The 26,531-nt window shown below is 43.5% G+C and overlaps 9 protein-coding genes across 9 annotated transcripts; 7 read left to right on the forward strand and 2 right to left on the reverse strand.

Annotated features, from left to right (window-relative positions):
• Window positions 1-605: 605 nt before the first annotated feature.
• Window positions 606-2,317, reverse strand: BDR25DRAFT_382319 (MFS general substrate transporter; the record flags this gene model as incomplete). Its single annotated transcript, XM_033697769.1, has 2 exons — window positions 606-2,224; window positions 2,275-2,317. 2 exons carry the CDS (start codon window positions 2,315-2,317, stop codon window positions 606-608), a joined length of 1,662 nt encoding a protein of 553 aa, XP_033552220.1.
• A 1,608-nt stretch (window positions 2,318-3,925) lies between these two features.
• Window positions 3,926-5,872, forward strand: BDR25DRAFT_279414 (general substrate transporter; the record flags this gene model as incomplete). Its single annotated transcript, XM_033687752.1, has 8 exons — window positions 3,926-4,087; window positions 4,140-4,463; window positions 4,503-4,595; window positions 4,647-4,772; window positions 4,822-5,254; window positions 5,301-5,438; window positions 5,489-5,654; window positions 5,709-5,872. The coding sequence occupies exons 1-8, from the start codon at window positions 3,966-3,968 to the stop codon at window positions 5,870-5,872; spliced, it is 1,566 nt and encodes a 521-aa protein (XP_033552221.1). The 5' UTR covers window positions 3,926-3,965.
• A 615-nt stretch (window positions 5,873-6,487) lies between these two features.
• On the forward strand, window positions 6,488-7,568 carry BDR25DRAFT_382331 (uncharacterized protein; the record flags this gene model as incomplete). The annotated part of the gene is made up of 2 exons (XM_033697770.1): window positions 6,488-6,904; window positions 7,000-7,568. The coding sequence occupies 2 exons, from the start codon at window positions 6,488-6,490 to the stop codon at window positions 7,531-7,533; spliced, it is 951 nt and encodes a 316-aa protein (XP_033552222.1). The 3' UTR covers window positions 7,534-7,568.
• A 7,391-nt stretch (window positions 7,569-14,959) lies between these two features.
• BDR25DRAFT_382335 (uncharacterized protein) lies at window positions 14,960-15,819 on the forward strand (the record flags this gene model as incomplete). Its single annotated transcript, XM_033697771.1, has 2 exons — window positions 14,960-15,312; window positions 15,353-15,819. The coding sequence occupies exons 1-2, from the start codon at window positions 15,009-15,011 to the stop codon at window positions 15,817-15,819; spliced, it is 771 nt and encodes a 256-aa protein (XP_033552223.1). The 5' UTR covers window positions 14,960-15,008.
• A 332-nt stretch (window positions 15,820-16,151) lies between these two features.
• Window positions 16,152-17,292, forward strand: BDR25DRAFT_102232 (phenazine biosynthesis-like protein). The gene has a single exon (XM_033683461.1). The coding sequence runs from the start codon at window positions 16,313-16,315 to the stop codon at window positions 17,255-17,257; it is 945 nt and encodes a 314-aa protein (XP_033552224.1). The 5' UTR covers window positions 16,152-16,312; the 3' UTR covers window positions 17,258-17,292.
• A 54-nt stretch (window positions 17,293-17,346) lies between these two features.
• BDR25DRAFT_331836 (uncharacterized protein) lies at window positions 17,347-18,596 on the reverse strand. The gene has a single exon (XM_033692682.1). The coding sequence runs from the start codon at window positions 18,263-18,265 to the stop codon at window positions 17,621-17,623; it is 645 nt and encodes a 214-aa protein (XP_033552225.1). The 5' UTR covers window positions 18,266-18,596; the 3' UTR covers window positions 17,347-17,620.
• Window positions 18,597-18,798: 202 nt separating this feature from the next.
• Window positions 18,799-19,324, forward strand: BDR25DRAFT_279425 (uncharacterized protein; the record flags this gene model as incomplete). The annotated part of the gene is made up of 1 exon (XM_033687753.1): window positions 18,799-19,324. The coding sequence occupies exon 1, from the start codon at window positions 18,839-18,841 to the stop codon at window positions 19,322-19,324; it is 486 nt and encodes a 161-aa protein (XP_033552226.1). The 5' UTR covers window positions 18,799-18,838.
• A 4,747-nt stretch (window positions 19,325-24,071) lies between these two features.
• On the forward strand, window positions 24,072-25,310 carry BDR25DRAFT_340160 (uncharacterized protein; the record flags this gene model as incomplete). Its single annotated transcript, XM_033693475.1, has 3 exons — window positions 24,072-24,289; window positions 24,395-24,608; window positions 24,721-25,310. Coding segments are annotated over exons 2-3 (723 nt in total), but the record flags the coding sequence as incomplete, so codon positions are not given.
• A 72-nt stretch (window positions 25,311-25,382) lies between these two features.
• BDR25DRAFT_301079 (uncharacterized protein) lies at window positions 25,383-25,800 on the forward strand (the record flags this gene model as incomplete). The annotated part of the gene is made up of 3 exons (XM_033689497.1): window positions 25,383-25,446; window positions 25,498-25,583; window positions 25,631-25,800. 3 exons carry the CDS (start codon window positions 25,386-25,388, stop codon window positions 25,658-25,660), a joined length of 177 nt encoding a protein of 58 aa, XP_033552228.1. The 3' UTR covers window positions 25,661-25,800.
• Window positions 25,801-26,531: the final 731 nt, after the last annotated feature.

The raw sequence follows: 26,531 nt of genomic DNA on the forward strand, positions 1-26,531 counted from the left end.
GTTGCGAGGCCTTTCTGGAAGTGGTTATTATCAAAGATTCGGAGGAGGCAGGTTGCAGCCGTGATGCAGAAGGCGTGGTTGGCGAGGGGGTAGATGTCGACGAATCAGATGTATAGGGGGAGAAGAGAGCGATGGAGATGAGGCAGAGGGTTTGGGATATGGCATCTTGGGCTTTGGGGATGTGGGTGTGTTTTAAGAGGTGTGGTTAGTGTAGGAAAATGACGATATACAATCTTTGCATCTGGTATGCTGAAACAATGCTTCGTTGATGGAAGCGACCGTTGGTGATTAAGATGTGTTGCAGTACATGCTATGTGTCGGGTTAGTGTCTTAGAAGGAGTACGACATGCCTAATGAATGGGTTAGCGACAGAGAGCGACTATAGGGAGAAACAAAGGAGAGGCCAGGAAAAGGCTCCCCGGGGGTTCCATAGCACTATGGGACAAGAAGCCTCGAGGGAAGTTGCGAGGAGCTATTACGTGGAATTCTGGAAGTAACCTATACATAGCTGATATTCTCAACACTTAGTGGTGTATATTTCTTCCTAAATGTTGCTCGCAGGTTTCTAAAAACCGTTTCTTAACACTCATACTATTGCCTGGCACCTACTCCATTTCCGCGTCTATTCTTTCCTCATGGTTATTTCTCAGAAAAAAACTCCACCCAAAAGCGAATAGCGCGATCAAGCATAACCAGGCCCACCACACAATTCCGACAGCGCCAACATCGATTCCACGAGCTAACAGTAATCCTCCGATAACAGGCCCACCAGCACTTGCAAGAGCGCTGATAGTGTTACCAGCTCCATGAACTGTGCCCAGAACACTCTTCCGTGGAGCCGCTTCTGTGAGAAGAATGACAGTACTGGGGATTGCCATCGTTCTCGCCATAACCTGGGCGAAAAGGACACCTGCCATCGCCGGCCACTTTACTTTGGCATTTCCGGAGAGCAAGGCAAGATAAGGCGCGAAAATATAGGCGAATGGAAAGATGGAATTTGCAATCCGGAATGCCCCTATGGTACCAAAGCGTTTGTGGATTCGAGGGTAGACGAAAAGTTGAATCAGAATCCCGCCAATCCCAAATGTCGCAAGGTAGAGACCTACGGTCGGAGAAGCCAGTCCAAGACCGCCGGTGAATTTAAGGAATGTAGTATGCTCGTTAGTGGAGCTCGGCATGCTTAAGAATACCGGGAAGATGTGCAGGAAAGTAGAGTTGTGGAGTGGTAAGAGGCCGAAAGCAAACAAGGTCTTTAGTAAATCGCGGGTCCAGATCTCGCGAAAAGGAGGTCGATAGGATTTACGCGTTATGGGCGTCGAAGAGCCAGAATTAGAGGCCTCCCCAATCGGGGCGTTAGTCTCGAATAATTCTGCTTCCTCTATTTGGAGCGGCGCGTATTCGGGTGCAGATCTTCGCAAGATCGTCTTTCTCACAAATCCTGAGATAGACTTGCCGATGACAATACCAAGGTCCCACTCTTTCTCCTTGGTCGGCAGGCTTTCCCGAAGCCAGAAAGATGCTAAAACGAGGCAAAAGCTGAGGATGGTACCGTTAAAAATTGCGGGCAAAGCATATGGATACCTCACGGCCCAATCGACGCCTTTAGGGTTCCCTGAGAAGTTGAAGAAGCCGGTGGGACCGAACAAGATGGGCAAGTTGTCTACTGGATCAGCTAAACACCCTCCAATTGCCAACGCCGCCACACGTCCCGAGTTGAAGATCAGAGGCGGTGCCAAAAAAGCTCTGGCATGGTATCTCCGTTCCTTAACAATTTCAGCAGTCATCGTCCTCATCACTCCAAGTATGCCGTTCGCCATGCCTGCGAGTACTCTCCAGAACAATAACATCCCAATCGTTCTCGAGAAGCCGAAAGAGAGATTGGCGATGACGCTGACCATGAGGCCAATGAGAATGGTTGGCTTGCGCCCATAAGAGTCTGAGACACGACCCCAAAGCATGCTAGTTGACATCTGGCCGAGTGGGAAGGCAGCGGCCAAAAGACCGGTCAAGCGTGAGATCTCCTGGGGGGCGGATGCGTGATTGGGATCTGAAAGAATGGACTTGACGAGGTAATAGAGGTACGGGAGGAGGCATGCATTCGACAGTGGAGTCGAAAGACGACATAATGCGAGGAGCAAAAGCTGTTTTTTGTGCGGAAGACTTTTCCATGTAACCTTCTCCTGGAGTGGTTCGATAGCTGTGGACTTCTCTTCATCGAGGGGCACTAAGGTTGTCAGAATTCCTGAGGTGAGGCCTGGTGCCAGAGGAAAGTACCTTCAAGCAACCTCTCCCCCTCTTCCCCATCTCCTTTGCGCATTATCTTTGGTTAGTAGTAGCTGTCATTGAATAATTCGATTCCGAATCTGGCTACTCAAAGCATGCAATCAGGTCAGGTTGATACGCTGCTCAGCTCAGGATGTTTTCATGGGCTGAAACGATTCAAATAACGTCCGTGAGGAAAGCCCGACGTAGAAATCGAAAGGAAGAATAACTCAAGAACATCAGCGCAGCAGGATCTTTTGAGGCTCTCCTGAGCCCGAATGAACCCGGATCGCATCGTCTAAATGATATTATATATGTATGGCCGGCACGGCGGCTGTTTGCGACAAATAGAGAAGATACATTCTTCAAGTACCTTGATGCTCCAGTTTTCCTTCTAGAAGTAAATGAGGAGCCTTAAAGTGTATATTGAGATGGAAAGGACCGGGATACAAACAGATCGAAATCGAAATGATGCAGGGGATGGGATTGGTCTGGCGTTTCGAGTGCTGCTCGACCTGATTCGCTTGCTGCCTCAGCCATCACCTCCTCCGCCACGGTTTTGATTGCTCGGCAGATTGCATTTAGCCATCACGGCGCGAGAGATGCATGGGTGGCCCTTCGGGCCATGACTGCTGATAACTCCGTATTAGGGCTAGATAGGATGAAGTTGGTTTCGATCGCCTGACCATCGTGTCTCGTCTTTTGACATCTGGTTCCCGCTTAACGGTGTCCTTTCTAGAGCCGACGGGAACATAGATGCAGAAGTGGCTGGATGAGTTGTTGCTTTTGCATTCGAGATATGATCGCACAGTGTAACAGACGATGATCATTTCAATCTATGTTGATGGTTGGGGTAAAACCCATCTATCAGGGAAAAGTGCGGGGTGAAAGGAATTTCGTGCTACGGTGTTCGGATAAACATAATTTCCGTGGAAACTACAGCTCATTGTCCTATCAACTTCTTTTCCTCCAGCCACTCTTTTTGCTTTTCTGTCAGCGCCATGAGCTTCTCTGCATCGATCTTCGCATTGCCGTTTTTTCCTGCACTTCTCCCGGTGGTCTGGTCAATATTGACTGAATGCATTGCCGCGATGTGCGACCTCACCTGATGATCCCTGGACAACTCACCTAAATGGCATGGCTTAGCATGTTAGAAACGTAAATCTACGCCGTAAAGCCGGACAAGATTCAACGTTACACAAAGCCCGCTTGAGAAGGTCATCGCTGAAGCTGAATTCGTTCTTTGGTGGAATGGTGAGGGTACAATTCTTTTACCGCCTGATATTTATCACTAACCTCAAAGCTTCCAAGCCACGTCCCGGGCCCAAATTAGTCTTCCGCTGCGTTAGTGCAAAAGCCCACACTATTCGCGAGGATCGCTTCCCAAAGCTCGGGTGGCACTACTCCGGGAATAGCAAAGGTTGACCATTCAAACAACTACCACCCCAATTCCCTCACCGAAACCATGCATTGAGATCATGTGAGCCCTTGCCGGTTTTCCAGGGCCTGTAATGCTTCCTATGAACTAACCACAAAACGTGGGGGAGAGCGAAGAGCGGAAGCGCCACCATGAACGGAAGGTGCAAGGGTTTTGCTGCAGCTTAAATCCCAAAGATCACCGCGCATTGATCCGATTTCACCATTTCTCTGTCTCAGCATAATATTTGAACCTCCATCTCCAGTACTGTAGTTGAGTTGCCGTTATGGCACACACGCACACGCACACACACATACATGCCGCATCAAGCAGGCCTGTGCCTCTCAAGGCCACTCTGCGACTTTTGGCAATCTGTGTATTCTTTGCCCTGGCCTCGCTGGCATGGGGGTATGTTGTATGCTTTAGTTGCATTAATGATTAGCTAACTCGGTGCATTCAGGTACAACATCGGAGTGATGGCGTCAATATACGTCCACCCAGGTTTCAAGAAAGCCCTACACAAGCCCACTAAAGCCACAACTGGCTTAATTACCTCCATATACTACCTTGGTACATGGCTCAGTTATATCTTTGTTTCCCATCCATTGGCGGACAGATTCGGTCGCAGAGTCGCAGCCGCTTCCGGTGTCCTCATCACGGGTGTGGGTGCCGCAATTCAGACTGGAGCAAAAGGACCAGGTGCTCTAGGCATGATGATAGCTGGGCGCATTATCTGTGGGTTTGGTCTGGCAATTGTATCCACCGCGGTTCCCTTGTATCAAAGGTTGAACACCTCCCCTGGCATAAGATTTATGCTGACGAGATTCTACAGCGAGATATCCCCAGCGAAGCATCGTGGCCGCTATGTCGTTATCAATCATATTGGTTTGGTTGCTGGTCTTGCTGTTGCATTCTGGTATGTTCAACGCCTACGATCGGCTTACAAAAATCAGCTCATGCGTTGTAGGGTCGGGTTTGGATTCAGCCATTGGGAATCGAAGCGCGGAAACTATTACGGCTGGCGCTTCTCTATGGCAATTCAATTCATTCCTGAATTCATCTTCCTGGTGGGGATTTGGCTGTGTCCAGAGACGTATATATACCTCCCTCTTCTACTTTTTGGCAAGATTAACCAAAACTAGACCACGCTGGCTCGTAGAACAGGGCCGCAACGAAGAGGCAAAGAAGAACTTAGCCTGGCTCCGCGCATCTGATCCTTCGGACGCATTGGTCGTCGACGAGTTGAGCGAGATCGAGAAGGACGTCGAGCGACGCAAGATCGCGACTAGCCAATCCTGGACTGTTCTCTTCACTAACCGACCGTTGTTCAACCGCTTCTGGCGTGCTGCTTTATTGCAATTTATGGCACAGATGTGTGGCAACACGTCCATGAAATACTACCTTCCAGATATCTTCGGCAGCCTTGGCATCGAGCGAAAGCTAACTCTGATGATTGGAGGTATTGAGAGTACTTTGAAAATCGGATGCACGATTATCGACTCCTACTTGGTGGACAGGCTTGGACGAAGGTTCACCCTGATAGCTGCGTGCTTCGTGATGAGCATGGCGCTGCTGGTATGTTTTCTGGTCTCTGCCTAGATTTCCTCACTAAGACATGCAGATTAACGGCGCTCTTCCGCTTGCCTACCCCAAGAACGCCAACCACGCGGCTGACTACGTTTGCATCATCTTTATATTTTTGTACACTTTTGGGTACTCCATTGGTTTTGGCCCCGCTGCGTGGGTGTACGGGTCCGAGGTATTGGATTTCATTTACGACCCCTAGCAATATTTTCTAATCTTCAGTAGATTTTCCCCACAAACTTCAGGGCGAAGGGTCTCAATCTTGCCGCATCTGGCAGCTCTATCGGCTCAATTATCGCCTCCCAAACCTGGCCTGTGGGCATGCAACGTATTGGCTCAAAGACTCATTTTATTTTCATGAGCTTCAATATTGTCTCTGCAATCATCATTTGTCAGTCCCCTCCCACTGCGAATTTAGAGTGATATCTCATTCAAGTACCAACAGACTTTTTTTATCCTGAAACTAGTGGCCGAAGCCTCGAGCATATGGAAACGCTCTTCAATCCTGACTACCAGTCTCGCACAGACCTCGAGAGTCAGCCTGAGCATTTTGACGAAGATGATGATGCCGATATCATGAACGCTCATCCAAAAGACACTCGAGCTTGACAACTGAGGCCTCTTCTCAGCGACATGGACGATCGCAGAGAAGGCCCACAGTGAATCGGTACAACTTGTACTATGTCTAATACCAATGTCGCTGAGATAGTACACGATTAAACTGGCGGTCTTTACTGTGGAGTTGCTTGTACATAGCTTCAAGTGGGATGATTAATACTATTAGGTGGATAATGACCCTCCGTACGACAGCTCTGATTCATGTGCGCCACTTTGCTGGCCCGAACAGCATTTCCAAGCCTTCGGGGTAGCTAGTTACGCGAAGGATTGGGAGCCATGTGATACGGCAGCCAAGCTGCATGTGCAAGCGAGCCGTGAAAAAGCAAGGGTAGGAGAAACGTGGGGACCCCGCTGGTACCCACACTGCGAGCTCGGGATGCTATACACTTGGCTTCTTTTCACATCAGCAGGTCGTGAGCTTGCTGATTTATTATTCAACATGTGGGAGGCAAGGCTCTTTTTCTTTCGATTTTGGAATTTTTTTTTCTAGCTGTTCGTCCTTCAGGCTCATAGCCTTCGCTATGGCGTTAGGAGCACACCACTCATAACCTTCGTTTCAACCCCATCACACATCGTAACTCCTCCTTCTTCAATTCTACTTCCAAAATGCTTTCCACAAAGCCTGCAAAAGTAGCTCCGCCTCCTACAACTACCCCTCGACCCTCCCCGCCATCCTTCTTTCCATTCCACATCGTTCCGGGTCTCACAAACTTCCGGGACATTGGCGGCTGGCCAATTTCCTCCGCAATCGACGAATCAAACATCATCGGCTATGTCCGCAAAGCCATTCTGTATCGAGGTTCTGACACCAACAGGATTACTGCTGAAGGCGTCATACGATTGCGAGAGCTGGGGATCAGAACAGATTGTGATTTGCGGAGTAAGCAACAAATCGAGAATACAGGGGGATATAGGGAGATGGATGGGATTGAGAGGGTCTGGACACCGGTGTTTAAGGAAGAAGAATATACGCATGAGGCGGCGAGACAGAGATATGAGCTTTATGCTGGGGATGGAACGGAGGTATGTATCGACATCCCACTGTAGTAAACCCTTCTCGAGTAAACCGGGGCGAGTTGAGTTCTGCTCGTGGCTGATGAATTGCTGTGTACGTCTAGGGCATTGTGACAGCTTTTGTCGAGATCCTAACATCCGGCGCTCCGATATTCTGCAAAATTCTGCGCCGGCTCATGTCGACCATCGGCCCTCCCTCATCGGAATCATTACCTAACATACCCGCTCCAGGAATCTTCATGCACTGTACCACAGGCAACAATCGCACTGGCGTCTTCATATCCCTCCTCCTCCTTCTCCTCCACGTCCCACACGCATCCATCTGCAAAGAATACGCGCTCTCGGAGCAAGGCCTTGCACCAACCCGACATATAAATATCGAAAGGTTAATGAAGAAAGGAGCATTTGAAGAGTACGGTCCGGAAGAAGGGAGAAGAAAATGTGAGAGGATGGTTGGGGCACGAGAAGAGAGTATGTGGGCGTTAATCGAGGAAGTGCAGAGGACGTGGGGTGGTCCGGAGGGGTATTTTAGGGAACTTGTGGGGTTGAGCGAGCAGGAAATTGGGACGTTGAGGGATGTGATGACGGTGATGGTTGGAGCGGAAAAAGAAGGAGCCAATGAAGAAGCTCAATTGTGAAGGCTGGAATGGTTTACACATTTGGAGGAGCCAGGGATGGATATCAAGCTAGTGCGGGGTAGCAAGACGAGCTACAGTCAACTCTCGATGGCGCGATGCGCGATTAAACAATATTTTAATATAGCAATACATTTCTTAAACCTAAATTAATTTCCTACTAAAATATTCTATTTTGTAATACCTACTATATTGCAAGCTTTTAGCTAGATTATTATTATATTAAGAGATAAAATGCTACATGTGGCAATTACTAACAAGCAGCAACAGGCTCTGTAAGGACGGAGCTCTGTACCACTACGCTAATACAACTAAAAAGGTGCGAATAATTAACCAACAGTTAATTATTGCGTACAGAATAGTATATATACCCGTCGCACATAAGCACCATCTCGGCCTTACACGTAAGCGCCATCCCGGCCTTACAGGCTCTATGTTAATAGTATTAATGTTAGGGTCCTAGCTAGAGGCAGCTTAATATAATTAAGTAGTTTAAGTAAAAGTATAACTATTACATCTATTAGTTAACAGTATTAAAGTCCCTTTTAAAGCAATATAGCTACTTTAACAGTAGCTCTGCTACTACCTGCACATGTTAATAATAGGCATAGTGGCCTATTTTTAAAGCTGTTCTTTTTAACTAGCAGTAGCACCTTAAGAGCTTTAGCAGTAACGTCCTTAGTAATATTTTTATTAAAAAAGCAAAGGCTATCTAGCTGTAGATACCTAATTACGCTAACCTTTTTATACTAGAGTTTAGCTTAAGCTAGCTTACTAACTTTAAGCAATAGCATAATATTAAGCTTTATTAACACTAGAGTAAGGCTGCGTTAGTGCTAGCTAGGGCTAAAAAGAAGATAAGGGCTATTAAAACACTGTGTAAAGAATACGCAAAGCAAAATATATTTAATATAGACAAGACAGGCCTATATTAGTAGTAGGCGCTGTTGTTAGGGCTTTCTACTAGAGCTTAACCTAGCAGAAAAAAAGATAAGAACTAAATATTAATTATATACTGCTATAACTTTACTAGCAGTAAGCACTTTACTTTTTAAGCTATTAAAAAGGTAGCTAGACTACATGCTTTATAATCTATTAACCTTAAGGCTTTTAGCATCTAATAGTTGTTAAATTTTAAGGTGTAGATAATACATACTATTATAATAGATTAGCTATAGGCCTTTTATTAGTAGATAGAAAAGACTAGGTCTATTCTGCTGCTAATAAACAACTATAGTGCTTATATTCTTAGTGTTAATTTTAAACTACCTCTACTAAATATCTGCATTTAATAGCTGCCTACTAACTTAACTAGTGTCTACTAGCTACTTAATTAGGGTGTAATTAGTTAGTTTAAGCACTTATATAAAAAGTAATAAATACACTATATAGTTACTAGCTATAAGCGCAGCGTAGATCTAGTAACTTAAGTTAACCTTTACTATGCCTTATACTAGGCCTTTTAAGCCTAGTATAATAACTTTTAAAGTAATATAATTTATTACTGCTTCTACTAAGCTAAAATCTAGCCTTTATAAGAACTAATCTACCTGCTTAATTTAAAAAAGCAGTCTTAGCAGAAGCTAGAGAAGCTCTACTAGCAGGTGCAGCATGCAGGTAGGATTTAAAACGCTATAAGCTTTAAAAACTTTCTAAATCTTATTAATAAAAATTATAAGCCTACTTAATCTAACTTTAATATAGTAAATGTAATTATAATATATAGCTAGCAGCTAGTTAAAGATAAATTAAATAATAAAAAGCTTTTTATATAAATACCTACCCTTACATAGGCAGAGCAGGCTCTTAAATTACTACTCTTATATTAAGAGCATACAGATTTAACAACTCCTTAGCAGATTAGAGCGCTCTAGCAGCTATATACTAAAGCAAAGGCTTAAAAGTCTAAGCAGTTTGTCTAGAGCACTCTAGATAGTTAGATTACATAACCCTCTTACTGCAATAATATTGCAATAACGTACTTCATAGGCGAGTTGCTTACACACCTAAGTCACTTACTTTTACTAAAACCCTACTATACTACTCTTCCTACACTAATGCATTTCTAACAACACTACTTAAACATGTTAAAGGAATGTTAGATGCAGCTTACACTCTAGGCTTTTAAATAAAATATAACACTTTTTAACTAACACGCTACAGCTATCTATAGGGTCTTTTAAAATATAATAAGTAACTAACACACTAGACAACCTTTTTAAGCTAATTATACAGCTAACTTATAAAAGCTAGATAATAATAAAGAGTAAGTAATTATTTAGCACATACTTAAGCTAAATGCGTAAGAATTTCCCTTCTAGCTAGTAGCTATAGCTAATATAGCTAATTCTTTACACACTAAGCATAATATAGGCTATATTAGCATAAACTAGCTTAATATGTTTATTAAGTGTTACTTAAAGCTTAAAGTAAAGTTTAAGTGTAAGTATAACTATAAAAAAGCTTTTTATAAAAATCTTATAGTAATTTAAAGCTAGTTTAACTTTATAAAGAATATTAAAGCTAAGTATAGTATCTAAAATAATAACATGTATAACTTTAATAAAATAAGGTTTATAATAGGCTAGATATCTACTAGAGCAGTTATTATAAGTTTAGAGAAATAAGAACAGCTAAAAGCAGTCTAGCTAGGTAACTAGAAGTAGATAATAGCTATCTAAGGCATTAATACTAAAAAGTAGGCTATTTTACTTTTTATTATTTTCTAAGGTAGTAACTACTTTTTAAACTAGTATAAGAAGAAAAATCTACTTTAAAATTAAGTTATTATAATCTCTAAGTGTAGCTAGACTACTAATTAGCTTAGTCTAGACTAGTTAAAGCACTTTAACGCGCATATAAAGAAGTGTACTGTTAGTAGCTACTGTCTGCTAGTTATTAATAGCTATAAAAGCTATAACTTACTTTATTTTTAGTAATACTATAAGAATAATAAAATTATTACTATTTATATACTTTTTTACTTATTACACTTTTTATAGTTACTTAATGTAGGTTATTTTACTTTTTTAAAAAAGGTGTATAAGCGCTAAGCTAAAAACTTTATACATAACTAAATTACTTATATTATAAAGATAAAGTTTTTACTATACTTTAAAGCAGCTTATAATACTATAATTACTTTTAGTAATATCTAAGAAGAGTTTTAAAGCGCTAAATTAGTTCCTTTTAACTTATAATAAGTTATAATAGGCCTTAATATAAAGTTGTGCACTTTATTACTACTACTACTTATATATAATAAGCCCTAGCAGTTGTAAACCCTATGTCCGTACGCAGCAGCAGCGTCGCGGCCTGGATACAAGCGATCGCGCACGAGCAGGATCACGTATCTATGTCACATGATGCTCGTGCGCGAACCTCTGTGCGCGAACATCTAGATATCCCCCTTTTCCTCTATATAAAGGAAAGATAAGAGTAATAGAACTAGAAATATATTACCCTTACTTTACCTACTTTATACACTGTGCACACTATACACTACTTTTACTCTTACTACTTAAGTGCTTATACTATAAGCAGCTAGCTATTAAAGCCTATTTAACACTAATTAGTAGTTAATTTAATTAACTATAAATTAGTAAAAGTAATAATAAAGTACTTACACTTTATAAAGTACTTTATTTTATTACTTATTTTTTAAAAAAAGTAATAGTAGAGTACTTATACTTTATAAAGTACTTTATTTAGTTACTTATTTTTTAGAATAGTAAATTAATTCTTTACATTATATAGTAAGCTTTGCTACTATATAAAGTAAAAAGAAAATAGTGTAAGACATACACTAAAGCTACTAAAGCTGCACAACCTAGTAGCTAGACAATAGCACATTAATCCTTTACATTATACAGCAAGCTCTGCTACTATACAAAGTAAAAAGAAAATAGTGTAAGGCGCACACTAAAGCTATTAAAGCTGCATAACTTAGCAGCTAGATAATAGCAGTACCTATGTAATTTACTAAAAAAGTAATTAACTATACTATTATAATAAAATCTTATTAGTAACTAATAACTCTATGTAATAATAAAAAAAATAAAAAATAATTTTTATTATATAAATAACTTATAAAAAATATAAGAATATTAAAGGTAACACTATAAAATAAGACTAGCCTAGAGTACTAAAATAATAAGATTAATATGTTAAAAGCTTTAATAAGCTTATAAACTTAATTATATATAAGTTATATAATTACTAATTTATATATAATAACTTAGAAAAGTGCTACCTTTCTAAGTGTATATATAAAAAATTTTAAAAAATAAATACTATAAAACTTCTTAGCACTTAGCTACACATTTAAAAGAGAGCTTATATAAGTGCTAAAAAATAAAAAAATTATACTATAGCTAGGCACTAAAAGTACCTAAGCCTAAAAGCTGTATAATATAGCATAAAAAAAAGTAATTACACTAAAAAGGCTTTATATATAACTTTTATTACTATATAAGGCTCTACATAGAAGTAGACTAAACATAATACTGCTATTAACACTAAATGTACTAGCATTACTTGCTTCTACACCTTAGCTAGTACTACACTAATTACTGTACAAACAATACATGCCACCCTACCTAACGCCTGCTCCACACCCTTAATTGTACACACTACCGCCTGCAGTAGTGTATGCACTACTAATACCACCTGCATAATCTATACTACATTACAACCTGTACAAACTTCTACTTTAGAAGAAAACTACTAAAGAAAAACTTTTAGCAGATAAAATTATATAATTTTAAAAAGTATAAAAAAAAATAATAACTATATAAGTTAACTATATAACATTTTTATAAATAAAATAAAGATCTTTATTAATTTATGTTAATAGCTAAATATCTAGAAAACTTAGTACATAGACATCTTTCTAAATATCCTAGAAAGTTAGGTAAATATGCACTATATGCATAACATAGGCCTTAGAAATAACTAGAAGCATTTATACAACACTTTAAGTATTATAATAAAAGATTTTGTGTAAAGAGAAAAAAAAAAACTATAGAAAGTAAAGTTCTATATAAAAGGTAAAACTATTCTAGCAAAGAAGCAGCCTATTAAGTTTAATAGTAAAAGAATTAAACTTACACATAACATAGTAGTTTTTACTTAGAAAAGATAAGTAAGCTACCTTTATATAATTAACTTAGAAAATAAAAATGCTGCATAATAATATATTAAGCAATGTGTAAGAGAGGTATATATTACATTTATGTGTTAACTAAAGGCAGCATTTAACTTATTTATTACTACATAAACTATAGACCTTTTATATAATAACATTAACACACTTAACGCACAAATCTAATAGCAGATAAATAATAGTAAGCGTAGTTTTACTTTTTTACTATTATAGCTTAATTATGTAAAGCTGTTTATTTTTATAAATAAATTATTTACTAATAATAAAAACTTTAGCTTATAGCTAGAATTTTTAATTATATTAAGTAATAAAGACTATATAAAGTAAAGCAACTACTTTAAAATACTAAGTAATATTATATACTAAAATTTTACTAAGTGTAAAAGAGTAACTAGAAGTGTTTTTACTAGTAAACTATATAAAATAGTTAAAAAGTTTAATAATATAATTACACTTAGTATAACTTTATAGTAAATTATATAAACACTTAAACTACTACTAATTCTAGTAGTAATCTATATAAATTTAAGGTTTTTATATAATTACCTTATTAAGCTAAGTACTACTAGTAAAAAGTAACTTATAATTAACATTATGTTACTTTATAAATTATATAAGAAAAAGGAAATTACTAAGATTAAGTAGATTAATAGTAAAAATAACTTAGTAAATATATATATAAAAAAAACACTAAACTAGGCTTTTTAATTACTAGTCCTAACTAACTGCCTCTCTGTTTAAATAGAAGCATCTGTAGACTAGCTAGATCTTATGCGTAAAGATGCTTTAGACTAACTAGACTAATAACACTTTTATATAAAGCTTATTTTTTTTTATTTTTTTTTATTTTTTTTTTATATTATATGTAATTATTTTTCTTATTATAAAAATCTGTTACTACTAGCACTATACAAAAAGAGAAAAGAGCTAAGGGATTATATAGTAAAGCTTAGAAAGCAAAGGATAAAAAAAAAAGCTATTTACATAGCATAACTAGCCTATTTTAATATATAGCATTACTAAGGTAAGTCTTAATAAATAAAGTAAAGTAAAGGCAAAACATAATTAGATAGACCTACACAGACAGAAGAGAAGTAACATGTATAGAAGGTAACTTTTTAGATAAAAAAAAAAGTTACTAGTGTCTGTACACAGCAGCAGTGTTGCAGCCTAGATACAAGTAATTGCGCACAAGCAGGATCACGTATCTATGTTACATAATGCTTATGCGCAAACCTCTGTGCGTAAACATCTAGATATCCCCCTTTTCCTCTATACAAAGGAAAGATAAGAGTAATAGAACTAAAAACATGTTGCCCTTACTTTACCTACTTTGTACGCTGTGCACACTGTACACTACTCTTACTCTTGCTACTTAAGTGCTTATACTATAAGCAGCTAGCTGTTAGAGCCTATTTAACACCCTAAGTAATACTTTAGAACTTAGGTTATAATTAATGCTTATAAAGATAAAAATTTAAAAGCATATAAATAGTTTACTAACTTTTATAGTTAAAGTGTTTAAAAAAGTTTTAAAAGAGGCAGTAATAATTACGCATAAGCTAGTGTTAGCATAATAAGAAATTACTAAGCTTTAAGTAGCTAATAAAGCTGCTATGTAATATAAATTACATAAAAAAAAGCAGATTAAGGCAGAAAAGACTTTAATAATTTAAAAAAGCCTACACTTAATAGCTCTAAAGGAGTTTAGGGCGCGCAGTAATAGAAAAAAGGCAAAGAAGCAGGTGTAAGCTAAAGTAAGTAAGCTATTCTAAAGGCGCTATAGATAGTGCAATTAGACTAGGCATAACGCGCAAACGTGTAAGCAAGAAGCAGAAGTAGTATCTAAATAATATTCTAGGCTGTACTGTACTATATAGTGCTAGAGCGGGTTGTTATAGGCTATAATAGAGTTTGTTAGGGTGGGGTCTTGGCAAAAGTGAGCGACTCAGGTGTGTGAGCGACTCGCCCATGAAGTACGTTATAACAATATAATCCTTGTTCCAGAATTGTATCGCGCCATCGAGAGTTGACTGTATGAGAGCTGAAGGAGTTGTGGCGCGCTTTACGAGGGAACGTGGCGCTTCTTACATCTCAGCTGGGAAGTTGGTTGGATTCTCGATTAACAGTAAGTTCATCATATGCAACGGAAATTACCGCCATCATATTTTCCTTTCGGATCTAAAACCTTATCAATATACTCACCTCCATTGCTCTCTAGACCATGCTTCATGTTTAGATAAATCTCACGACCCCACTCAACAAGTTCCTACAGAAGAGCTTTGCATGATGTAGCCACACCCATCCACACTCTATGGATCCTACAAGACTTAACCCTGGCGCCGGCCCCACGCCTTCTCCTACGACAAGTACTAGCTCTCCCACAGACCACCCTCTTTCCTTCATCGGCTTCCCTCCCGGACAGATATTCACACCTACCTCCCCGATTCTTAACCTAACATGGCAAAACCGCAATCAATACGTCAACATATCACTCTCACGTTTCGACTATTATGGCGGCGGGGACATTTTCCAAGATTTCGTTGCTAGTGGGTCGCTATCCCCTCACCTCCCTCGAAGTTCCCAAGCCCGAACGCCGGAAAGTGGGAGAGCGTTGTGTGAGCCAGAGAAATCCTAGCTAATCCAAAATCTTTATAGCATTCCAAGAAACCGATTCTATGAGCTACACTCTCTCACGGGATGTCAAGCTCGCTACGGGTGTTTACGCGTTCTTCATTTCAACGGTTGGGAAACCGCCGTCTGAGTCTCCTTTTTTTGTGTATCTTAATTCCGCCTTACTGGTGCCGTCGAACACGTCGACTACGATTCCATCGGTATCACCGCTGAATAAGGGGGATAGTGGATTAACTTCGGCGCAGAAGGTGGGTGTTGGGTTGGGCGTGCCGTTTGCTGTGCTTGTTTTGGGGGTTATTGGGTGGGGAGTTTGGTGGTTGAGGAAGCAGAGGGGGATGCGTGCAGAGGTGAGTCCAGGGGATAAGAATGTTGCTGGAATGAGAGAAGAAGAGACTGGGGGTGATGAGAGGAGAAGAGAGACCACGGAATCGAGCGCAGGAGAGCAAGATACGGCTAGGGAATTAGAGGGAATCGAGATACGACGAGAATGAGGCTCGATTACTGTAGAAACTGTCGAGTTTTCTTCTTTAGTATCCCTTTCTCAAAATTTCAAGCTGCGCGCCTCAGAGTTGCTCCACTTAGCTTATTCTTTTTGCGGCTTATGGCCGTCGCATGACGGATCATACATAAACACATATAGTTTATACGTCAGCACCTTGCTTTACCCTTTGAAGTCATATGCTCAATCCTCACAATCAGTCTATTTCTAATTTAATGCTTCAGGGTGGACATGGGCAAACCGATCTTCGGAGCTGACTAATGCGAGTGTTGGAATCCGCTCCGAGTGACTCATTTAGACATCTATCACATCAGTGCACTACCTTTTGTTCCTTATAGCGCTAGAACCGCTGTTACTGGCGCTGGCAACAAAATACAGAAAGTAGGAGGTTGAATTGGGGTATAAGACCGCACTCGGGCCAATTGCACAAATCTACCAACGCAAGACCCCCAATCCTTCAATCCCCTTCCGTACTCTCTCCAAAAATGCACCTCCCTTTCACGACCTTCGATGTCTTCACCTCCACCCGCTACCTCGGCAATCCCCTCGCCATCGTCTGCGTCCCACGCGCCCTCCGCTCGCAACTCACAGAATCCCGCAAACAAGCCATCGCAACTGAATTCAACCTCTCAGAAATCGTGTTCCTACACGAGGTCCCCAAAGGCGAGGACGGGGAGGGAGAAGTCGCAGACTACGACATCTTCACCGCGCGGTCGCGCATAAGCTTCGCGGGCCACCCGACGGTCGGGACAAGTATTTATATTGCAAGACATAGGAACGAGTATGCGGGTGTGAAGAAACTGAGGACGGTTGCGGGCTTAGTTGAGTTTGTATATAGTGAGGAGGGGGGTGGAACAGCATCCGTGAAAGTCCCGCACGACGTGCATATCCACAAAGCGAGGTTGCCACATCCTCTACCATCGCCGGATATGAATCCAACGTCTTCGACTACAGTACCTCTTGTTTCGATTGTGAAGGGTATGGCGTTTAACCTCGTGCCGTTGTCGACACTGGAAGCGTTGGGCTCTGTCTCTGAAGGCCTCGTTCCTGTAGCTGACGTATTCGCTTGCGAGTACCTCGATAAAGGATCTGGCTGGGATGCCGGACTAACTGGGACGTTTTATTTTGTCGACTTAGGCTGCGATCCTGATTCCCCTGACAGGCAGTTACTGAGGACGAGGAGTATTGGGTCGAGGGAGGATCCAGGGACCGGGAGTGCGAGTGCGGCGTTGTGTTCTTATTTAGCGTTGCAAGAAGGGGTTGAGAAGGGACGGGGCCCGTTTGAGTTTCATCTTGTGCAGGGGGTGGAGATGGGGAGAAGGTGTGATATTTTTGTCAGTGTGGTTAGAAAGGCTGGGGGGAGGGAGATTGAGGAGATTAGGTTGAAGGGGGCAGCGGTGGAGGTTATGGAAGGGGTTATCGAAGTTTAGTGGCTCGTAACAAGTGTTGCAAAGCTGAGACCATGAAGTGTATAGTTAGCTGAGATAAGAACTGATGATAGGAACTGATGATAGGAATTGATGATGAGATTATTTATGGTTGTCGTCTACGCTAATTGGAAAGGCATTAACGTCGTAACAGTCGTAGAGAATGGAGATGCATGCCGAAAAATGTGGATCGCGAATTCTAACTCACCCAGCCCTCGGTCCGAGCCTTTCCAATAACACGAGTCCCAGGAGTACTGATTTCAACATGATCCATTGCTGACCAGTTTGTGTCCCTCTCATTACCGAATCCGGAACCACATTTCTCCCCCACGGTATCCGCTCTGCTCCGAGCCCTAGAACACCACCCTAACCATAAATAATCTTATCCGGAAGCCTCTGACCTCCATCTGAATCAACTCTTCCCTTCCCCTTCGCCGCCGTCCTCACAATAGCCTCCTGCCTCTTCAACATCTCCACCTTCTCCACCACCTTCCGACAAATATCCCTATGCGCGCCCTCCATACTCGATCTCACAAACGGCATCATGTACCACGCACACTGCACCTCAACATCCTCCACAAGAACCCACTCCGCATATCCAATCCCCTCGCCCTCTCCCTCTACTTCCCCAATATCCGCCCCGCCTTTTATCACCCTAAACTCGGCTCTCAGCACCACACCCGAAGTATCCGCCCGTGTTTTAATCCCATGGGGAGTGTCCTGGAAGCAGCTAGGGAAGGTGATATACTTCTTTCCCCATTCGCCAACCCCTGGTAGTATCGTCACCGCTTCGGTAACCTCGTAAGTTTTGATCGGGTGCAGATCCGGCGGATACCAGTACGTATCCTTCCTTGTCTCCGGGTTCGTCTCCGGTAGCTCCTTATGCCCTGTGGTAAGAGCTTGGAGCGTCAGACATGTGTTGTGGTCGTGCAAGGCGGCGATGACATCGGCTGGTGTCAGGTGCGGTGGAATCAGGGCTGCGACGTGCAGATTGTGTTTTGCGAGGGTCATGGTGGTGCTGGGCGTGCAGGTACGTAACGGCGGTCGAGCGAACGGGGGAAATGGGCTAGTCAGGGCATTAAAGAACAGAGCACATGGCCCCAGACTGGACGGGGAGGCTGGTGGGTGGGAGAAGAGGCTGGAAACCTTGCTGTGGCAGGGCGTTTGGCGTGCAGCGCTGGGTGATGTTTGTTGCTATTTCAGCTCAAGCCAGCTGAGAGAGCTGATACATGCACTCTCATGCAGTGCAGTGTGCTAGCGTCCGTTACGTCATCGAGATCCCCTACCAAATCGTCGCGCGACACTGATTGAGGATCGCGTGTTACTTATTCTAGAATCGTTGTTCACGATGTCTATTATTCTAGCTTTGTGTTGGTGTAGTGCTGAAGGCATTGATACACTGGGCAACAGCCTCGACTCGGGAAGTGCCCAGGCGGGGAGTGGATACGACGCTGAGGCCATCTAGATGTGGCACAGCTGCTTACATAACCCCCACATATGCCCCTCCTTTGCGGATTGAACATTCAACTCTCTTCAGTTACGATTTGTACTCTCCGCCATCAAGACGATAGACAGCCTAGAACTATGTCATCACCTATCTACAACATCTATAGAGTTGAAGAGAAGCTCGGCCTCCAAGACCCGCTGATGGGACCCGACATCCGGTATCACAACTCCCTTTTCATCGAGACTTTTCCCAATGGCGGAGGCCGATTTCTCCAGGTCATAGGTACCATCTCAGATGCGACCGGGATGACCTTCCAAGAAAGCCAGGGGCCAAGACCAGACGATTTGGACACTTTTCACCAAAAGCATTTACTGGGTCAGATCCGGGCATCGGATTCTGCGAGTGTCGTACGGCTGCTAGCAGGAATTGATCCACCTCCCCGCCAGAGATCTTTCAACTACAACACATTGGCGTGGGAGAAGTGTAAACCGGATGGATCGTCTTATGGAGAGGAAGAGTTGCGGCCGCCATATATGAAGTGTACGGAATGGATGCTGCAGAAGGCTATACCTGCACTACAGCAATCGGGTATTTTGCTTGCTCAGGGGGTTACGGCCAAGTAAACTTACAATTAGATCTCTTTTAGGCTCTCGTAGAAGGAAGATGCTAGTTAATCTTCCCCTGGAATAGAGGTCTGTATAGAATCAGCTATTTCCCTCTTAGTTCCAAAGACATGTTTATATACTCACGGTTTACCGGAGATGCTACATAGTAGTTTACTATTCTTCATCCTCAACACACAAAATCCAATCATCCTTAGCCAGGACTAAAGAGTCCGAATGAGGGTCACATGTACAGCCATGACAACCTTGAAGAACGAGTCGAGAACGAGCGCCGACTGAGCTAGGGACAAAGTTCCGAATCCAGTCGTCGGAAAAGCAGCCTGGTGGGGACGAAACGTTTGAAGAAATTATCTCGCTCGTCCTGTCGGGGGAGAGAAAGCAAAGGAAGTTGGGTCCGGTTGCAGGCGGATCGGGCTTGAACACCTGTCAGCTTCCCTTGACGCTCCTATTATCTTTAGGGCCCTGTGGGCAAAGTTCAGCGGTTCTCTGTTCATTGTTCCCCTAGCGGAACCCTCTTACGCTGCCAGGCCGTCGATTCCAAACAAGGTTACCCACGTTTGGGAACCGATGGATGGAACGTAAGGAAACCGAATTCTCTTTGCAGTCCAACATAGAGCGTGGTAACCCTCTTCTAGGAGCCACACTGTATCGCTTTATATTGGGCTCTCTACCGGCTTCTGTGACCCATTTATTTCATTGTCAAAGTTTATACAAGGTGCTGTCTTGGAACTTATCAACAATCTTCCCGCCCAAAATCTCGGCATAGATTCAATTTCCTCGGCACGGCTGCCGGCAGGTGATGGTATTATGACTATGATAGCTGTTGTTGTCCTAATAAATTGATTTAGCGTAGGCGGCTTGACAGTCAGCGCACACATGGCAATCTGCCTCCAACGATACCCTCTTCGACTTCCCTCTGGACTAGGCGACTTTATTGATCGGTCTTTGACTTTCGTAACATGGGGATCATAGGCTAGGAAATCGTCATAACGATATTCTCGCAAGACCGATTATCTAGAAACATCCGTATCGGGCCCTGGGACCAAGGGCATTGGCGTGGACAGGCTTTGTTCGAGATAGTATTCGTACCTGTGAATCATCTTCTTTGATTCTACATAAGTCTGAAGCCTAGCGGGTTTTTCGACTTGTTCCCACTCAGGACCTTCACCATGAACATGGTCGGAACGGGTATTCTAGGCGTGGCTTGGGATGTGCAGAAGATCAAGCTAGCATAAGGGACTGGTACAGTGTTTGGCGACAGACTCGCCACGAAATGAAGTTTCAGAGATGGCCCTGCAGGCAGCATCCCACCAAGTGAAGTGATACGAAAGAACATGCGTGTCTAAGGTTGCTTGGTTCTTGAATGAGGCTGTTGGCCCACTGGAGCAAGTGTCCAACCTCAACTAGTCCAATTCCTGTTGCGCCACTCCACAATCTACCCTAAACTAACTCCCAAGAAGTCCCCCTCACCAACACTCCATGTTTTAGTGCGGGTTCTTACTTCCGCATTCAGTATGGTCTCTTAAGTCTTAGAATGTTGGTCAAGCGACGCTAGCTTATTTAGGCTTCCTTACCAGAGCAGGCTAGTAATAACATATCTAAACTCGGCTACAGCGCTGTCAACAGTAAGTAGTACGTATACTACTACGTGAACGTAGCAGCCACGTGAGCAGTAAGGACGTAGGAGCTTTTTGAGCCGTTACTTACAGGTATAGAGATACCCATTACAGGCCGTAGTAAGTCTCAAAAGGTTAATTTTTCTTAGCAATATAAGACCTAATTAGGCAGCTTTAGAGTTAATATAATTAAAGCTCTTTAGCTTTAAAAGAACTAGCTACGTTATTACGTAGTAGAGAGTGAATTAATAACGCTGGCAGACTATATTAGGACGAAGACTCTAGCAGTTATGTTGTAACCTCTTGCGAGAAGTACAACTGTAGGAGGATTGCGAGCTGTTACAGTTACGCTCTGTAGGTGCCAATCAATTCACTCTTAACGTACGTACGTACTAACAAACTGAGAAGCTACGGGCAGAAAAACGGTCAATCGTAGCGCACTACTTACTGTTGACAGCGCTGCTCGGCTATGTAACCGTCAATTATACACCCATCCGCGACAATTCCATCTCCTCGGGTCGCAATCCTTAGTTTTAATCCGCAACCCCCATCCTCCACTCAACTGAGCTAAGTAATACTTGTCCGTGATTAGCTTGGTGACGTCTCGTAAACGCATAAAGACCTGGAAGTCCAAAATCGAGACTTTTCCGCACAACGCCGGCGGTCAGAAGTGCAGTTTTAAGGTTCATGGCAATGACTTGAAGGCGGAGCTAGAATACCTTAGGGATCTGGCGATTTCAGCCAAGAATTGGGAAGGATTCTCTTGTAGTGTGCGAACTAGTTCGATGAGTCCCATTAGCGATGGATCGCATGTGATAAGAAAGGAATCAAGAGATGAAGGATATTAACAAATTAAAAGAGAAGAAGAATAATGTGGGATGTTAGGGAAATAGCAATCTCCGGGCTATGCCCTACCTAGGTTCCAGCATTTGTCAGGGCCGCACGCGCATTCATCCATTTGTCGGTGTCAAGTCTCATTCGTCAAATGAAGTGTGAAACGCGATTCAGAAATGAGCGATCGATCCCAATGCCGCGTTTTTGTTTCGGCTCGGCTCGGCTCGGCTCGGCGTGCCGCAAATCCCCCCACTTTTAAGCTCTGTGATTCGTCAATCCACATGGCATTCATGGAAGCTAGGTATTTTTGGGAAAGGAAACAATGGGACGCTAATTCAAGCTTGTACTTGAGTTTACAGTGCTGAGAAGTACACGGTATCGATTTCTAGGGAATAGAACTGCATCGAAACATCAGCATGGTGAAGATAGCAGTTGGCCACGAAGTGATTTATTATTGGTCCTTGTCATGGAAAGTGTGGCACCCAATAGGTGTGGGAGTTGTTGAAATGAGGCAAAGCCCGCTTGCGATCCCGCTGCCGCTGCCGTCGCTCCAATGCAAACGATCAGCAAAACCGGACGAAAAAGATACAGCTGACTACATACGTTGGGTTTGGATCAAAAACATGCACTTTTGCAGCGCAGTCAATATGAGGGCTTCTGCCTATCCCTGTGTTTCGCGTTTCAGTGAAAAATGTCACAGGATCTTCACGGTCCGCGCGGCTAAAGACTTAGGAGATAATCTCTTCTCTACATTTGGCGAGTGATGCAACTCTAACCTGGAGAATTCTGCGTTGGGCGGACAGCTCCATCAGCAGGCTGAAGAAATTTTCAATCGTTGCATGAGCCTAGACTGCAGAGGTCCTTCAGTGGACGAAACCAAGCCGGGAAGCAAGAACACGATTAGGTCTTCTTTGGTTAGCTGTGGCCTTTCACAGCATTCTATCCACCCTTCAGAAATAACCCAACGGATCTCAGCTGGCACCCTCTGGACTTTGTAAAGACGACGAACGCTGCGTAACTAGAGGGTCTCGCATAAATTCCCGGGCAGACCCCTAGGAGCTACTCACCTGGGTGCTTGCATTAGCCCGGGTTAACTTTTCAAAAGGGTCAGGCTTCAACAGGGATAGTTCTACTGCGCCGACCGCGCGAAGCTTCCCTCCTGAAGAGGTACTTATTAAGGCCATAAGTTTCTGGCCGAATCAGAATTATGCTAAATATTAACGCGTTTGAGCGTTGCTTAACTCTGCCCAGGTTACCTATGTATGGAGAGCCTAAGCCCTGAATTTGGGGCGGGTGGGTCGATTGCGGCTGCAAGCAGTAAGCTGGGTCGCAGCGTTAACTTCTCCTTCACGCCGGGCGTTAGCGAACCATATCGTCAACAATATAACATGTTCTTTCGCTAGAATTGGCAAGATACTAGAAAGGATAGAAGTAATTATGGCGTAATGCGAGACGTCCGTCAGAGAACGAGGAGCATTACTATTTGAACACGAGGTCGGGACACTGTCTCGAAAGAATTATAGGAATCCAACCGTCTGTCTAGCTGCGCATCACCTACTTCGACTCAATAAAAATGGGTGTGAGGAAATCCATCTGTAGGCACAGGCGCACAGCCAGCGCAAATGCTGCAAAGATGGAGTATCATGAATAAAAGTGAGATTCCACAAGTACGAACAGGTGCACAGTCAGCACGGATGCTGCTAAGATGGGTATCATGCTGCCATTAATGTGGAGTTTATCGGTACTAGCGACTCGAGGTGTCTCGAGGAGAATAGTGCTGAGGACAGAGGAGGCCGAAACTCAAGAGAAACAGACGCATTTTGGGCATGACTATCTTCTCAAAATAGGGAGAAAGGCCATCTTGAATAAGGAAAGGATTCCAAGAGTGAAATTGTGCCTATGGCCAACGAGGCTTTATCGCCAGCGAGGTTCTATTGTGACAGATGCCCAGGAAGAGGGTCGAATCAGGCCTGACCCTCAATCTTCTCGATCTCTGGTTGGAGCATAGGCATGGCCGTGTCTGTGCGCAGGCTTGGCATGGCCATGTGCATGGCCATGTGCGCAGGCTTGGCATGGCCACGCGCCCAGGCTTGGCATGGCTATGTGCGCAGGCTTGGCATGGCCATATGCGCAGGCTTGGTTTCGCGTTCGTTGAAATAGGCAATGGTCTGTGCGCAGGCGATTGATCAATGGCCAAAGAGCTGCAAACTACGACACTTAAATTCTCCTGCACCTCGCTCTTGTCAACTCTTCTGACCAAGCTTCTCCGCCTCTGCACTTCTGTCGTCTTTCCTTGCCACAATTTTTGCTCCCGTCTCCTCTTCTACATAATTAATACCTACTGCATCCAACTTTATTCGAGCTCCCCCCAGTCGGCTGTGAACAAGCTCGCCCAGCTCAACAAACGCCTTTCCAACCGTGTAGCTCATCGTGCAGAACGGACCTCCACACACCCCTGCCCTCTGCTCGTCTTTGGAGTTCGACGATTAATTACGACTCAGGCTCGCTCTATTAGGTGAATATGCTTCCACTCGCAATGCATGTCCGCAAAGCCAACATCCCTTCTTGTAAGGCTGCGGCAATGCAATGCGATCGCTGTTTCCCTCTGACTCGTATTCAGAACATTAAAAGAGCGGTCTCGAGGGCCACACCAGACTTCGTCTACTCGCCCTTTCCCAGGTAATTCACTACCTATCCACCGATGAAGCTTCCCAAATCACGAGCGCCTGGTCCACCATCACCACCACTCCCCTCCTCACCCTCTAAACGGATACCCGGCGCAATCAACCCCCAAATGAACACAATACCCATGGGCGAAGCCGAAAAATCACATTGTGAGTTTCTCCCAGGCTTGATGTTACATGTGCCAAGACCTGATGAGCGGCCTCCCAAGACCGGCTGTGCTGGCCGACACAACTTACTTAGTGATGTCTGACCTTGATGTAGCACCGAAATCCCACCACATAACCACACAGGACGATGTCAAGGATACTATCGAGAGTGTCGGCCCGCCGACGTATGGTATGAGAAGCGACCCCGAGGCTCCTCTCCGCCCATCGTTGCCGGAGAGCTGCCGCATGGATTCCCACGAGGACCTTATCATCTACGACCCAAAACCTACGCGACGAAAACCGAAACATAGGCACCGGATAAAACACGCGTGGGAAGGGCTATTGATCTATCTGAAGTCAAGAACACGCAAGTTATGGAAGCGTCCTAAGCGTTATGCTTATTCCGATGGCGAGGACAATCCATTCGTTAAGACTATTCAAGTCGCTTTCCTCAATGCCGATAGCAATAAGGAAAAACACCGTTACGCCATAGCCCTATTTGATACGGGCAATCCCAAGAATCTCATCTCACCGGCATTTGCAGCAATATTCGGCCTACAATTCGAAGCACGGGATGGGGAGGTCATTGTCGAGAGCTTTGGCGGGGGGCAGTACATTTCGATAGCAAAAATTCATGGAAGGTTTGCATGCAGAGGGAACACTTCCGGCAGTCCGCTCTTCTTCCACCCGAAGTTCATGGATGCGGAATTTGAAGTTTCTCAAGACACGGAGGTCTTTGACATCATCATCGGTTCAAAAACCATCTACGATAATAACATCATGGAAATGCGCCCTGATTTTGCGGCTACTGGCTTTCGCAAAAAGCCACCTACCTATACTAGTATGTCAGCCTTGAGCATGCCGAAGCTCCGACTAACAACTAGTGTCTTAGAAGCCGAAGCAAAAACAATTGAGGAAGAGGCTAAGAGGAGAAGAGAAGAGAATGACGCGCGCAAGAGAGCGTTGCGAGATGAAAAGGTCTGTGTTGCTCGCCTTTGGCTTAGACGTGGTCTAATTTCCACTAGGCCAAACTAGAAAAGTCGAAACATCCTTAGGGATCACCTGCGCGCTTTCAATCCTTTGCGCACTATACGCATTAGACGGAGAACTGTTCGACTTGGAATAAAGGTGATGTACATACACGTCGTTATACCCCGGCGATCCATCCTCTAAGTCGGCTAGACTATAAAAGTGCCAGCCACAAAAGTTCGTCCTCTGAGTGCTCTCCTTCATTTTTATCCAGCTAGATACCACGACCTACTTACGACTTATTGTTGGGATGTTATGCCCTCGTATGCCTAATGGTTATTTTCCCGACCTCGATTTACAGGTGCGGTCAAACGTTCATCCTCGCATCTTCTCATTTTATTCCGTTTTGTGCAAGATTTCATTTGTAATTCCACCATATGCTGTAATGATATTTCAACTGATGGGTGCAACGCATGAATACCTCATATCCAGAGTGACCTTTGGGTCCAATCTCCGGCTTTGTTCACTTTAGTCGGCCGTCTCAATCCCTTTCAGTTCAAGTTAAATATTGAATCGGAGAGCCTTTGAGTGTCTCACGGTTTGAAAGAGTAGAATTGCGGATGGAATGGCACTTGGGCGAAGCTTGTGGGTTCTTTGGGTGGAGAAAATGCTGCACAAGGCGGGAGTTAGTACCCGGTCAATGTAGATTGATATCTGGGCGCGAGCCTGACGTACTACTGTTAGGAACATACAGACTTCCAACACATGACAATGGCGTTTGAAACAATAACGCGTTGTTTTCCTTGAGAACAGATCATTGTGATGGAGGTGGCCGACTTAGAGAGCTGATGACGCGACGACTTTACGTAGAAATAGCAAGTGCTCCTGATTAGTCAGCCCCCACGCATCCTCTCTGCTCCAGCAAACATAAGTCACCAAATCCCAAGCGCTCACGTA

This window comes from Lindgomyces ingoldianus, assembly GCF_010093535.1.
Source record: "Lindgomyces ingoldianus strain ATCC 200398 unplaced genomic scaffold BDR25scaffold_5, whole genome shotgun sequence".
NCBI lineage: Eukaryota > Fungi > Ascomycota > Dothideomycetes > Pleosporales > Lindgomycetaceae > Lindgomyces > Lindgomyces ingoldianus.

Coding starts and splice junctions, on each gene's coding strand:
- BDR25DRAFT_102232 (XM_033683461.1), top strand. CDS start 16,313: ATGCACCTCCCTTTCACGACCTTCGATGTCTTCACCTCCACCCGCTAC.
- BDR25DRAFT_331836 (XM_033692682.1), bottom strand. CDS start 18,265: ATGACCCTCGCAAAACACAATCTGCACGTCGCAGCCCTGATTCCACCG.